We start from the raw sequence: 14,262 nt of genomic DNA on the forward strand, positions 1-14,262 counted from the left end.
GAGAGATAGCACAGAGGTAAGCGATTTGCCTTGCATACAGCTGACCCAGGATAAACCCAGTTAGATTCCTGGCATTCCATATGGTCCCCTGTTGCAAGTCAGCCCCTGAAGAGGTTGACTGATAGAGGGATGGAGGATGAGGCCTTTCTCTTCCAGCTCGGAGCACACGTCTGCCACCCTGTCTAGCCGACGGTTCTGAGGTGAAACAGCGGGTAAACAGCTCGCTGACAGTCAGGCTTGTGGAAATATTAGCTTTATTCGGTGGACAAGACTGAAGTACAAAGACTCAGCCTCAGTTCCAGCCAAAAAGCCCCGGCCTTCCACAGACCCTTGTTTTTATCCCCCAGAATCAGGTACCACCCAATGGTGGGATCAGATACCAACCAATGGTGGAAGCAGAATCAGGTACTACCCTAGGGTGGGGGCAGAATGCCAGGTCACACACTAGGGTAGGGCACAATCACCAATCAGGTTAGGGTGAGTAACATAGTAATCCCCTTCTGAACATGAATCATGAACAGTTCTTCTGAACGTGGCATCTTTTGCCTATTCCTTGCTGTCAGAGACTTGACAGCGCTTCTTCTCACAAATCTGAACCACATTTGGCTGTAGAGAGGAAGCAGTTGAGACCCTCAGTAAGGCTTGAAGATGATCATCATTAAGTCTAGACCTGTACTTTGACTTTTCGAAGTTCAATGTAGAAAATAACTTTTCACACAAATATGTGCTCCCAAAAAGGCACATGGTGTGCTTGAACATTCAGGAAAGCTCAGGGAAGCTTGGGGGCAATTCTCTCAAAAATTGCCCATGCATGTCTGCTTTTCCACTAATCTCCCTGAACTTGGCTTTGAGATCAGAGTTGCATTGCAGGTCAATGAGCTCCATCTGAAGTACAGGAGGAGCATCTTGCACATCAAAGAAAAAAGGGGTCCACAAAAATTTGGAAAGTGGCTCTGTGCTTTTTGAAGTCTGCAAATCTGTGATCAAATTCCTTCTCTAGCTTAAAAATAGCATCAACATATTTCTCACCACCGAATGGTATGCCTGCATCTACAAGTTCCTTGCATGCTGGGAAATGGCAAAGCTTTGTCTGGGAGAGCTGGGATTTCCATAGCACAAGTTTTGTGGAGAATGCTCTCACATTGTCATAGGCAGCACTGATAAGCTGCCCCAGGCCTTGTAACATCTAAGCTACGTCCATGAGCCATTTGTGATCACTCAACTCAGAAACGGCATTCCCATCCTTCTCCATGAAGGCTTTCACTTCCTCGCTCAACTCAAAAAATCTTTCAGGACATTTCCCCTGCTGAGCCAACATACCTCGGTGAAATAGAGCACATCTCCATATTCTGACTCCATTTCCTCTAAAAAAAAAAAAAAAAAGCACGAAACCTCCTGTGCTTTAAACCCCTGGATCTGATTTGGTTGATGCATTTCACAAAAACAGACATCATATTGTCACACGGCAGGCATTTACTGCAAAGGGCCTGCTGATGGATAATGCAGTGAAGAGCAACTCTTCAAGTTTTTATTTTTATTGAACAAGTGCCACCAGTCCAATTTTCCTCCCTGTCATTGATGGCGCTCCATCAGTTCTTATTCCAACAAACTTCTTCCATGGCAAACCTGCATTCTCAATGGCATCACATAGATGCCGAAATATCTCATTAGCGGTGGTCTGGCCATGCATTGGAATTCTTGTGAGCAGCTCCTCTGTTAATTCAAAATTGCAATCTACACCACGGACATAAATTGTGAGCTGTGCAGTGTCTATTATATCTGTGCCCTCATCAAGAGCAACTGAGTATCATCAAAACATTTGGCTTTCTCACACAGTTGATGATAAATGTCACTTGACAAGTCAGAAATGCGCTCTGCCACAGTGTTGACAGAAAGGCTGATTTTGCTAAACTGACCTTTCTTTTCTGGACAGATAATACTTGCAGCCTGTAACATGCATTTTTCAACAAACTCTCCTTCTGTGAATGGTTTCCCTGCCTTAGCAATCATCTCACTAACCATGTAACTAGCTTCGACTGATGCAACATTCTCATTGGTTGCTTTCTTGAAGAAATCTTGTTGCCTCATTAGACATGCTTTAAGACTGGCAACCTGCTTGGCTCTCTCATTTCCTTGATATTTTGCACATTCCTCAGCATGTTTAGTTGAATAATGGCGTTTTAAGTTGTTTTCTTTATGCACTGCAACTTTCTCTGAGCAAATAAGACATGTGGGGATGCCCCTGTGCTCAACAAAGAAGTACTGCATCTCCCACTTTTCCTGAATTGTCTGTGCTCATCATCAATCTGTCTCTTCACTGCAGGCTTTGATGAAGTCATGATGAAGATATGACAAAATCTAATTCTGTAATAAACTTTTCTCCCTTCTCTCCCTTAGGCCTCCGATAATGCAAGGGACAGCGGGCAGGAGCAGCAGAAATGACGTCAGCACTAGGCGCAAAGTATTCGTGATTATCCGCTTACTGAATATTCGCAATAAAAAAAATCGCATTCGTAAGAAAAAATCGCAAAAAATCACATTAAACATTTGCATACCCCGATTTTTATTGTGATTATTTGGTAAGCGAATAATCGTGAATACTGCGATATTTGAAGGCTGGCCGTGGGCCACAAAATGTTGTACAGAGGGCCGCAGCAGCTCACGGGCCGTGAGTTTGAGACCCCTGCCTTAAATTTTTAGAAACTATATAGTTAAGTAAAAACATATTGCATATGTGAAAAAATAATTAGTATTTTTTAACATTTGAATTTCAAACAAAAAGAAAACACTTTAGAGTGTTGGGGGGGGGGCACTGTAGAAATAAAGCCCAAACATCTTAGAGTAGGACAATGGAAGAGTTTAGAAGAGAAGCAATTTATTGATTTAAAAAATTAATATATAATAATGTAGTATTTTTTAATGCTTTGATAATTAGCATGTTGGAATTAGCATAGGGAAATAGTTCAAGTATTTGTTTTACTGTTAGAGGCCACACCCAATGGAACTGAGAGGCTACTCTTGGCCGTGTGCTTTTGGGTCCTCCCCAGGAGTGCTCTAGAAACCATCTGGTGCAGAGAATCTAACATAGCCTCACATACTTCAGCCCACTGAATCTATCTTCCGTGAGCCCACCCAGGAACATTTTATAGCTCTCTTTTTGCCTTAGCTCTGCAATTCCAGTGCTAGAACACTTAAAAGTTTCAAAAGCTGCTTTCCTTTTCTTGCCCCAAGAAGCAGTCCCTTCTCCCCAGAAGTGCAAAGTGAGTTTTGAAAAGAACATATTTGCATAAGACTTGAGAAAAAAGTACTCTTTATAAGTAACCTAAGAAATATAGCATGAAATGGAAAGTTTTGTCTAATTCAGGCTTGATGCACATCATGTTTAATTATTGCAAGTTGTTCTCTGTGATTTGAAAGCATGCTAGTCTTGAATCGCTTTCTAGTTACTAAAGAGACCAATTCCTCGTTAGATATGCACCCCCATAAAGGTCATGGAAATCAGCTGAAAAATCTTAAATGCTTCTTGTTTACTTGGAAAAAGTACAGTGTGCTCTCCTTTCAGATTGGTTATGGAGAGATGGCTTCGTAGGCATTTCTGTGATAATTATTCTACTTAATTCCAGAGATTGACACATTCCCTTCTTATGAATACCACTACACAACTTTCATATATGGGAGGATTGAGAGTTTCATGAGTGACATCTATATTTTTTTTCTAAGACAAGATGTTACTTTCAGGACTGAATAGGAATTATGTTACATATGGAAGATATTAAGGATAGAAATTACTTTTGATACAGAGACAGAATTGTTTTTCCTTGGTTAATGCATGTTTAGCTAATTTATTCCCTTTTCTACTTTGGCACCTCTTGTGTAAATTCTTTAATGATGAAAATCCACATACTAGAAAAATAGAGTAAAGATTGTAGCTTATGAGAAATAATTCATTATCTCTTTAAAAATACTCTACTAATCACACCCTTTTTTCTCTCAAAAGAAAGAGCATTCTCTAGTAGATCAACTGCTCTCCTTAAGTTAAATTCAGTAGCAACCTTAAAAGATTGACTTTATCTAAGGTTCACTAGGACAAGCCACTTCTGATATGATTAGTGCTGCAAATTCCATGTATTCTAAACATAAGCTCAATATTATGTATTGGATATCTAATACCTGTGAAATTTACTACCACTGTAAAGAATTTAAAATAAACTAAAATTCTTTTCAGCAATTTATGCCACTCATTAGAAGATGGATCCCTAAAAAAGAAATAACTAATGATTTCTCTTGTAATTACTTTTTGTTCTAGTTGGCTATTTTTTTGAGGGAGGGGCACACACTGTGGTGGTCAGGGGTTACTCCTGGCTCTGTGTTCAGGGGTCATTCCTGGAAGTGCTTGGAGAACCATATGGGATTCTGGGGATCGAACCCTGGCTAGCTACATACAAAATAAATGCCCTACCCACTGTGCTATCCCTCCAGCCCCTTCTAGTTGGCTTTTAAGCATTGCTATGAGAAAGATTTTTAATTGAGTTACTTATCACTTTACCAGTTTCTAACAAGACATGAAATGATAAGAGGACAGAAATAAGAAGAAAACAATGCAAATATTCTTATAATAGCTTCAATTTAACAATATTCATTAAGGTAATGTTAATAAATAATTAAACTAACACTGATATTGTGTTTATACTTGTATGTATCTGCAGTTTATTATGTATTTTTAAGCATATATCCTCAAAGAGCACATTGACTTATGCCTCATAAAAATACACTTTACCATAGCTCAACAAGGGAAAAGCTCTCTGTCTTTAAGCGGAGTATGATTACCTTATTGCCTTGAAATCCTTTAGGTCCTGGATCCCCTGGAGGTCCACTAATGCCCTGCTCCAAGATTAAAACCAAAAATTAGTTTTGTGAACACAACACAAGGACAACAGGAATGAAATAGTAAGTCCCTCTAACTCCTGGAGTTAGGAATCAGATAATTCAAAATAAAGTTGGAGCTTCATACAGTTAAGAAATAAAATTAAATAAAAATCTCTTATTATATAAGAAGCTTCTAAAATAGTCCAAAAGCTGAGAATAAGTATTTGTTAATGAGCTATTTGCTTTTAAACCTGCTTTAAACTTATTCCTAAAGTGGACCTTTTTTTTTTAAGAATACTTTTGCTGTTTAAACACTATTTTTTGTTTGTTGGTTTGTTCTTTAAGCCATACTTGGTAATACTCTGGGTTTACTCCTAGCTCTGCACTCAGGGATCACTTGTAGTGGGCTTGGGATCTGTATGGGTTGCCAGGGATTTAATCCAAGTAGGCTATATTCAAGGCAAGCAGCCTACCTACAATACTATAATTCTAGCCCCTAAATATCCACAATACTATAAGTCTAGCCCCTAAATATCTTTAAAAAAGAAACCTCAGGTAAATATATCTAAAAATTAGAACTTCTAATGGTTCCATGATAACCAGATTAGCCTGATACAATTCTAGTAAAAGCAAATAAAGTTTATTGCTAACTAGATTCTCTAGTGCATCTTAAAAGTTTGATGTTTAGTTGTTTTTCAAACACTAAATTTAACTCTCACACACATATTCTCCTCTAACCCATTAATATAGAAAAGTATCAAACTAGAAATTTTAGTTTTCTGAAATTTAATAGCTATATCTTACTTAAATGGCTTAAGATAATTTATATTACTGAGCATTAACTATTTATAGTGAATGTGGAAAAATACAAGTTTTTATAAATTAGATCAAATACATAGATCTTTCCTATGTGGTTTCTTTTTTAAAATATAAATCTTGATTTAAGCACCAGGATGACAAGTATGTGTGTAGTTGGGTTTCAGTTATAAACAGAATACTCCCCTTCACATTCCCACCACCAATAACCCCCTCTTCCTCCTATATATTTCTTATGTATGTGACTATGTAATATAAAAATAGTATTTATTGATTTTCACTACTTTAACTGAATCTGTTTTTCTGCACACTGACTTTTAAATTTTTAAGCCCTCAGATACTCATTAAGTAAATATATATCCTGGTGCCTATGCTTAAGATGCCTGAACTAGTTATTAAAACTGTGAAACATTATTTTTTAAATTTTGAAATCCTCTCGGAACCTTAAAAAATATTGATGCCTGGCTTCAATCACAAAATACTCTTGGTACTTGGACAAAACATTTTAAAGCTCTGAACCTGGATCTAGATTCAGGTTTTACTCTCATTACCTTAAGTCCTCTGGGTCCTTTTAATCCATCTGGCCCTGGGGATCCCTGTGAAATAAAACAGTTAAGTTACTCTAAATATCCATTTCAAAAACCAAGTGATTTAATGAAAAAAGGAAAGTGTAGTCATATTTTTAGATCATTCAAATGTCCTTTAAATAAATTTAACCGCTTACAAAATGATCCTAACAAGCAGAAAAACTGAGATCAAAATTGTCTTTCATAACAAACCATAACACAAATTAGAAAGGGCCAGGAGTGTGCGCACAAGTGGTAAGGCATCTGCCTGCCGTGCTAGCCTAGGACTGACCGTAGGTATTGATCTCCCGGCGTCCATATGGTCCCTCAAGCCAGGATTGATTTCTGAGTGCATAGCCAGGAGAAACCCCTGAGTATCACCAGGTGTTGCTCCCTCCCAAAAAAAAAGGAAAAGAAAAGAAAAAAGGAAAAAAAGAAATCCTTGTCTTTATGGAGCCTGAGGAGTGACACAGCAGTAGAGCGTTTTGCCTTGCAGGCAGCTGACGTAGGGACAGACCACAGTTTCGATCCCCTAGCATCCCATATGGTCCCACCCAATCCAGGAGTAATTTCTGTGCACAGAGCAAGGAAGTTACACCCTGAGTGTCACCGGGGTGTGCCCCCCCCCACAACCACACACACAAAAAAAAACCTAAAAAGGGAAATCCTTGATTATATATTGATTTTTGTTGTATTGGGGCCACAACTGGGGGTGCTCAGGAGATTCTCCTGGTTCTGCACTCAAGAATTCTTCCTGGTGGCCTCAGGGTAACATATGGGATGCCAGGGACGAACCTGGGTTGGCCCTATGCAAGGCAAGCACCCTACCTGCTGTAGGTATCGCTCCAGTCCCTATACTGATATTTTGATTAAAGAAAAAGGTGTGGTTTTGTTTGGTTTGGTTTGGTTTTGTTGTTTGGTTTAGTTTGGTGCCCTAAACCGTGCTCAGGGCTTACTCCTCCTGGCTCTACTCTTGGGGTTCATTCCTGGGAATGATCCAGGGAACAATATGAAGTGCTATAGTCAAGCTGCTTACTATCTTTCTGGCCCAGAAAGATTTCCTAAGATTCGTATATCACTCGTGCAATAGCACAGGTGGGTAGCAAGCCTGCCTTGCACATGACCTGCCCAAATTCAATTCCGATTCCAGAAATCCTATTTGATCCCTAAACATGCTATTAGTGGTTTCTGAGTGCAGATCCAGGAAGGAATAAGCCCAGATGTGGCACCAAAATGAAACAAAACCAACAAAAGAATTACAATAAATATGATAAACCCAAAAGTCAGAGAGATACTACTGAAAATACTGTTCTGGCCTTACACCTGGGAGACCTGAGTTGCTTCCTCAGCATCTCATATGAACTTCTGAACGAAGTGATTCCTGAGCACTGAGCCAGGAGTGATCCCTGAACACAGTTGGTTGTTTTCCCTCTCATTATCAAGAAATAGTAAATCTGGTAGAATATGGTTTTCTTCCAGATAGTAATGGCAGTTACCGTATTTTCCGGCGTATAAGATGACTTTTGAAACAAAAAAAGTCAACCTAAAATGGGGGGGTGGGGGGTGTTTCGTCTTATACGCTGAGTATATCCCGAAAAAAATGTTTCAATATGCCGCTAAACGAAAATTGTCTGAAATATTGCCACAAAACGAATTTTCCAACTCGATCCTGAACCAATTCACTGCCAGGCTGCTCGGACTGCCTCTCTAGCTCAGGTCAATCCAAGCAGGCTTTTTATGCATGCAAATTAGACAATGTTCTGGACCCTGAATCTACACTGTCAAAAGCCTGCTCAGATTGGCCAGAGTCAGAGAAGGAGTCTAATACAATATAACCTTTGAACCTTTGCTTGTTGGTGATTGGCTCACTGTTACATACAGGTTGCAGCACAGGAACGTTCTCTCTGATTACAGCGAATATAGGCCTAAACCTATGTTTTAGCTGCAAAATTAGGGTGTCGTCTTATAACTCCCAGTCATCTTGATAACGCCGGCAAATTATGGTAAATTAACTAACAGCGTTTCTTTATTACCTACGCCATTCTTTTGTACACCTTCAAGACACAGAACTTGGCAAAACACTATTTATATTCAACATTAATCTACAATATTGCATGGCTCAGTGCTTCTCAAATTATTTTCTGTCAATGCCCCACTAGGAAGAAGGAAAACATTTTTCGCGACCCCCCACCCCCCGTTCAACCTGTAAGATAGTATCTTTATTTAAAAAAAACTTTAATTTAAAAAAACAAAAATAGATAAAATAATTTGAGCTGATTTTTAAACAGAGGTGATGTCTGGATTAATGGCTACAGATGAGCATGTTTTCAATGCATAAGCTTTTTGAAGCGGGACACAGCAACTCTCAGCTCCAGAGACATACAGAGTCATAAACACAGGGCTTAGCTTGGTATGAACAGTGTTTGCACGACCCACTATTTGAGAACCACTGGCCATAGCTGGACTTTTTTTTTTTTTTTTTTTGCTTTTGCTTTATGGGGCACACCCTGTGACGCTCAGGGGGTTTACTCCTGGCTATCTGCTCAGAAATAGCTCCTGGCTTCCTGGTCTTCATGGGACCATATGGGACACCAAGGTCCATCCTAGATCGTCCACATGCAATTCAAACGCCCTGCCGCTGTGTGCTATCGCTCTGGGCCCCATAGCTGACATTTTTTAAAAGTCTACTTTTTATTTAAAAGCAATCTAGATTTTACTCTCTCTTTCCATGCCTCCTTATTTACCCTGCTTACCCAAATATATGTTTAAGCAGAATTTGATAATTTCTAGAAACAAGTAAAAAAGAAAAACTTTGATCTCACATATAAACAACTACTATTGTATATGTTGGAAATATATTATCTTATCCCCAAGATCTTTTTCTTTTCAAAATTTGAATCAAAATATATATCCACTTTGTGTTTTCCTATTTATTTGGTTTTCTATACATATATAATAAAAATTGTATGCATGTAATGTGAATCTCTGAAATCACATATTGAGTTTTCAATGACATTTAAAAAAATTCAAAACTATAAATTGTCTCTACTTGCTCACTTTCCTAGCTCTGATATTTAAATTGTTCCTGGTGATTATTATTTTATACAATAATAAAAAACATTTATCTAACTTCTGATAGGACAAAAGTTACAATTCCTAAGAGAAACTAAGTACCTTAAGTTCTCTCACACTTTTTCTTTCTTTCTTTCTTTCTTTCTTTCTTTCTTTCTTTCTTTCTTTCTTTCTTTCTTTCTCTCTTTTTCTTTTTCTTTCTTTCTCTTTCTTTCTTTCTTCTTCCTTCCTTCCTTCCTTTTCTTCCTCCTTCCTTCCTTCCTTCTTTCTTTCTTTCTTTTTCTTTCTTTCTTTCTTTCTTTCTTTTTCTTTCTTTCTTTCTTTCTTTTCCTTTCTTTCTTTCTTTCTTTTTCTTTCTTTCTTTCTTTTTTTTTCTTTTTCTTTCTTTCTTTCTTACTTTCTTCTTTCTTTCTCTTTCTTTCTTTCTTCTTACTTCTTTCTTCTTTCTTTCTTTCTTTCTTTCTTTCTTTCTTTCTTTCTTTTCTTTCTTTCTTTCTTTCTTTCTTTCTTTCTTTCTTTCTTTCTTTCTTTCTTTCTTTCTTTCTTTCTTTCTTTCTTTCTTTTCTTTCTTTCTTTCTTTCTTTCTTTCTTTCTTTCTTTCTTTTTTTCTTTCTTTCTTTCTTTCTTTCTTTCTTTCTTTCTTTCTTTCTTTCTTTCTTTCTTTCTTTCTTTCTTTCTTTCTTTCTTTTACCAAAAAGAAAGAAGAGGGAGTTGATAGGGTAAAAGGGTTCCGTTGAGCTATGGTAAAGGAGAGGGTTATTGGTGCCACTTCGGTCGTGAATATGGTATGAAAATATAAATTTTGAAGAGTTTCAAGATTTAATACATAAATAAACTTGTAAATTAGAACATCTAAACATAAAACAAATAAAAATAAAATTTTAAAGGAAAAAGAAAACATGAAGCTTTCATAAAATTTGCTTATATTTCTATTTCCACTGTAAATGAAAAATATTCAACACTGAATAATTTATATTACTTAGTATTTGTTAATTTGGTGAAGTATTTATATATTATTTTAGTTTCATTAACTGATAATAGTTCAATTTTTTCACTTATTATCTAAATATATTTCTTCCTTTGTGTCTCATTATATTTATAGTTTTATTTAAACTTGCATGAATTCTTCATGTCAAGGAAACCATATTTATGGTACTAGAGAAGCATTTTATCTATTACAATTTTACATCTCTAACATTGGTGTACATTTTAAAATCAGTTACATAATATTCATGATTGGCAGTACTTTTCTCTCTTTTGAGGCACAGAAAATTACAGCATACTTAATTACTAGTTAAGACAAATGTATATACTAATTCATCATCAGTGATTTTTTAATTCAAAAAAATTTTAAATTATTTAATTTTTATTGTTTCATTTTTACATTGATATAACAAATATTTTCATTTTCATTTCTCATCTTTAATTGTACTACGGAAAGAATTCATTTATTATCACACTTTTTGTTTTTCTTCCCAGTCAATATACAAGACCTACATTTTTTGAATCTGAACTTTTGAAAGCTTCTAAAAGTCTCAGGCTTCTTAAAGTGCTTTGTTAACATGTACCTGTGTCATTATCTTATTTGTTTCTATTTCCTTCTGACTAATATTTTTTGTCTCTGCTATAATTTAAACACAGATAATTAAAAGAGTTTAGTTTAGTGCCCTGATAGCTTGTTGCTTATAGTTCCTAATTATATTTACACACTTTTTTTTTTTTTTTTTGTTTTTGTTTTTTGTTTTTGGATCACAACCAGCAGCACTGAGGGGTTACTACTGGCTCTAAGCTCAGAAATTGCTCCTGGTAGGCTCGGGGGACCATATGGGATGCCTGGATTTGAACCACTGTTCTTCTGCATGCAAGGCAAACATCCTATCTCCATGCTATCTCTCTGGCCCCACTTTTTGTGTAGAATGTGTTACAAATTTTTATCATTATGTTTTAGCTGTACTATATGTTTGTGGTGCCATCAGCAAATCCTCAAAGCAATTAAAACACTATATTATTTGGGGGGATCAAGGAGATATCTCCCAAGCAGTGTTCAGGAGACCCAGGGATCCCTCTTGGTTCTCAGCCATCTAGGCCAGAGAAGAAATGCAATGACAGGAACTATGGTGCTGTCTTTATGCCTGTTACTGCCAAGGAATACTAAGTCTATATTATAGGTATTTAGGGAGTCTCTGGGCCCACATTCAGCACTTGGGGTATTCATGGGACCATATGGTGCATGGATCACACTGACATTGAGAACAAACAATATATATACCTTAACAAAATTATGCGCTATATCTCTGTCCTTACATTTATATTTTAATTAAAATATTAGTCATTTGTCTGTGACATATTGAATTTTCAAGTCTATATATACCTAGTTTTCTCAAATTTTTATTATTATTTAATTATTTTAGATATTTTGTTCTTTCATTGTATTTCTCACTCTACTTTGGAAATTGCCTGTTCTGGAATTTACATCTGGAAAGCAACTCAACTTTGAACCCATGGAGTTTAAATTGATGTTGCTGCTTGAATTATTCTTTCCACCATAACATTCAGTAGACATGACCTCAAAGGTTAGGGTGTCACAAAACAAAGTCTTAATGGTCCATAAGAAGGTATTTGAGAGCTCTATTAACTAAAGTTAAGTATGGCTTTGTTTTCTGTTTCATAGTTTACAGATGTGAAAATTGAGCTAGTGGTCTTCAGTTTTAGCAGTGAAATTAACCTAATGCATCCCAGGAATTTTCTCTTAAGGAAACTCAGCCACAAAGGAAACACAGCTGTTAGTATTTAAAAAATATGTTCCTTACTTTGTCACCTTTTATTCCTGGTTTGCCACATTCACCACGTCCACCCTGAAAAATAAATTGAGAACATTTGTAGATATACAGAATTTTTATTTTATTTTAAGATAACCAGAATTCTTTACATGAACATTCAGATGAGTTATATACAACTCCATTATTAATTTTTTTGCTGCATGGGCATAAACTCTGAATGTTGTTAACTATGAGTTATACTTAATTTGATCAAAATCTAATTAGCAATAAGTGACATAACATAATGTTAACATTTTCTATAGATTTATGTATAAAAAGGAAAAGAATCCAAGGTTACTGAGAATCTACCATCTATAGCATTTCCTGTGCCTATGTCATTTGATTTATTCAATATTATAACCTAAAGAGATAATTTTTACAATTCTTATTTTATAAAGAAAATCTAATCTCAACAAGATAGTTTCCCTCAACCAACACACATCTAAAAGTAGAAAAATCAAAAAGCTTCTAGAAACAATAGATTCATATAGCAAAGTGGCAGGCTACAAAATTAACACGCAAAAATCAATAGTCTTCTTATACATCAATAATGATAGAGAAAAAATGGACATAAAGAAATTCCATTCACATTAGTGTATGTAATAGGTATGTATGTCCTTCACTAAAGATGTGAAGGACCTATACAAAACCCTGCTTAAAGAAATAAAAGAGGACACACAAAAATGGAGACACATACCCAGCTTATGGATTGAGAGGATTAAAATCATTAAAATGGCAATACTCCCCCAAAGCATTGTTCAGTTTCAATGCAATTCATCTAAAGATATCCATTACATTCTTTAAAGAAATGGATCAAACACTCCTGAAATTCATCTGGAACAAGTAAACACCTGCAAATAGCTAGAGCATACCTTGAAAAAGGAATACAGAAGACATTACTTTCCCAAACTTAAAACTGTATTACAAAGCTATAGTCATTAAAACAGCATGGTATTGGGATAAAGATAGATCCTCAGATTAGTGGAATAGACTAGAGTATTCAGAGAATGTCCCCCAGACATACAATCAATTAAACTTTGACAAAGGGGCATTTATGCAAAATGGAGCAAGGAAAGCCTCCTCAACAAGTGGTCTTGGGACGATTAGTCAGCCAATTGTAAAAAAACAAACTCAGATCTCCATCTAACACCCTGCTCAAGGTTAAATGCAAATGGATTAAAGACCTTGATATCAGACCAGAAACCATAAGATATATAGAACAACACGTTGGTAAAATATTCCAAGACATTGAGAATAAAGGCATCTTCAAGGAGGAAACAGCAGTCTCCAAACAAGTGAAAGCAGAAATAAACAAATGGGATTATATTAAGCTGAGAAGCTTCTGCACCTCAAAGGAAATAATGCCTAGGATACAAAAGCCTAGGATACAGAATGGGAGAAGCTATTCACCCTGTATCCATTTGATAAGGGTCTAATATTGAAGATAAAGAAGGTACTGACAGAACTTTACAAGAAAAGCATCTAACCCCATCAAAAAATGAGGAGAAGAAATGAACAGATAATTTCTCAAAGAAGAAATACAGCTGGCCAAAAGGTACATGAAAATATTTCCACATCACTAATCATCAGGGAAATGCAAATCAAAACTACAATGAGGTACCATCTCACACCACAGAGACTAGCACATATCATAAAGAACAAAAACAATCTGTGCTGGAGGGGATGTAGAGAGAAAGGAACTCTCATTCACTGCTGATGGGAATGCCATCTAGTTTAGCCTTATGGAAAAACAATATGGAAAGTCCTCAAAAGACTGAAAATTGAGCTTCCATATGATCCAGCTATACCACTCCTAGGGATATGCCCTAGGCACACAAAAACGCAATACAAAAATCCTTTCCTCACACTTATATTCATTGCAGTATTATTTACAATAGTCCGAATTTGAAAACAACAAAGATGCCCTTCAACAGATGAATGGCTAAAGAAACTGTGGTACATATACATAATAGAATATTATGTAGTCATCAGTAGAGATAAGTCATGAAAGTTTTCTGTATATGGATATACATGGAATCTATAATGCTGAGTGAAATACGTCAGATAGAGAGCGAGACACACAGAATAGCCTCACTCATCTATGGGTTTAAAGAAAAATAAAA

The 14,262-nt window shown here is 36.2% G+C and overlaps 1 protein-coding gene across 1 annotated transcript in view; it reads right to left on the minus strand.

Annotated features, from left to right (window-relative positions):
- The window catches only part of COL28A1 (collagen type XXVIII alpha 1 chain), a 212,355-nt gene that overhangs the window by 175,412 nt on the left and 22,681 nt on the right, over positions 1 to 14,262 (minus strand). The window contains 3 exon segments of the mRNA XM_049768871.1: positions 4,828 to 4,881; positions 6,234 to 6,278; positions 12,131 to 12,175. Coding sequence (XP_049624828.1) covers positions 4,828 to 4,881; positions 6,234 to 6,278; positions 12,131 to 12,175 — 144 coding nt within the window.

Source organism: Suncus etruscus, chromosome 1 (genome assembly GCF_024139225.1).
Source record: "Suncus etruscus isolate mSunEtr1 chromosome 1, mSunEtr1.pri.cur, whole genome shotgun sequence".
Lineage (NCBI taxonomy): Eukaryota > Metazoa > Chordata > Mammalia > Eulipotyphla > Soricidae > Suncus > Suncus etruscus.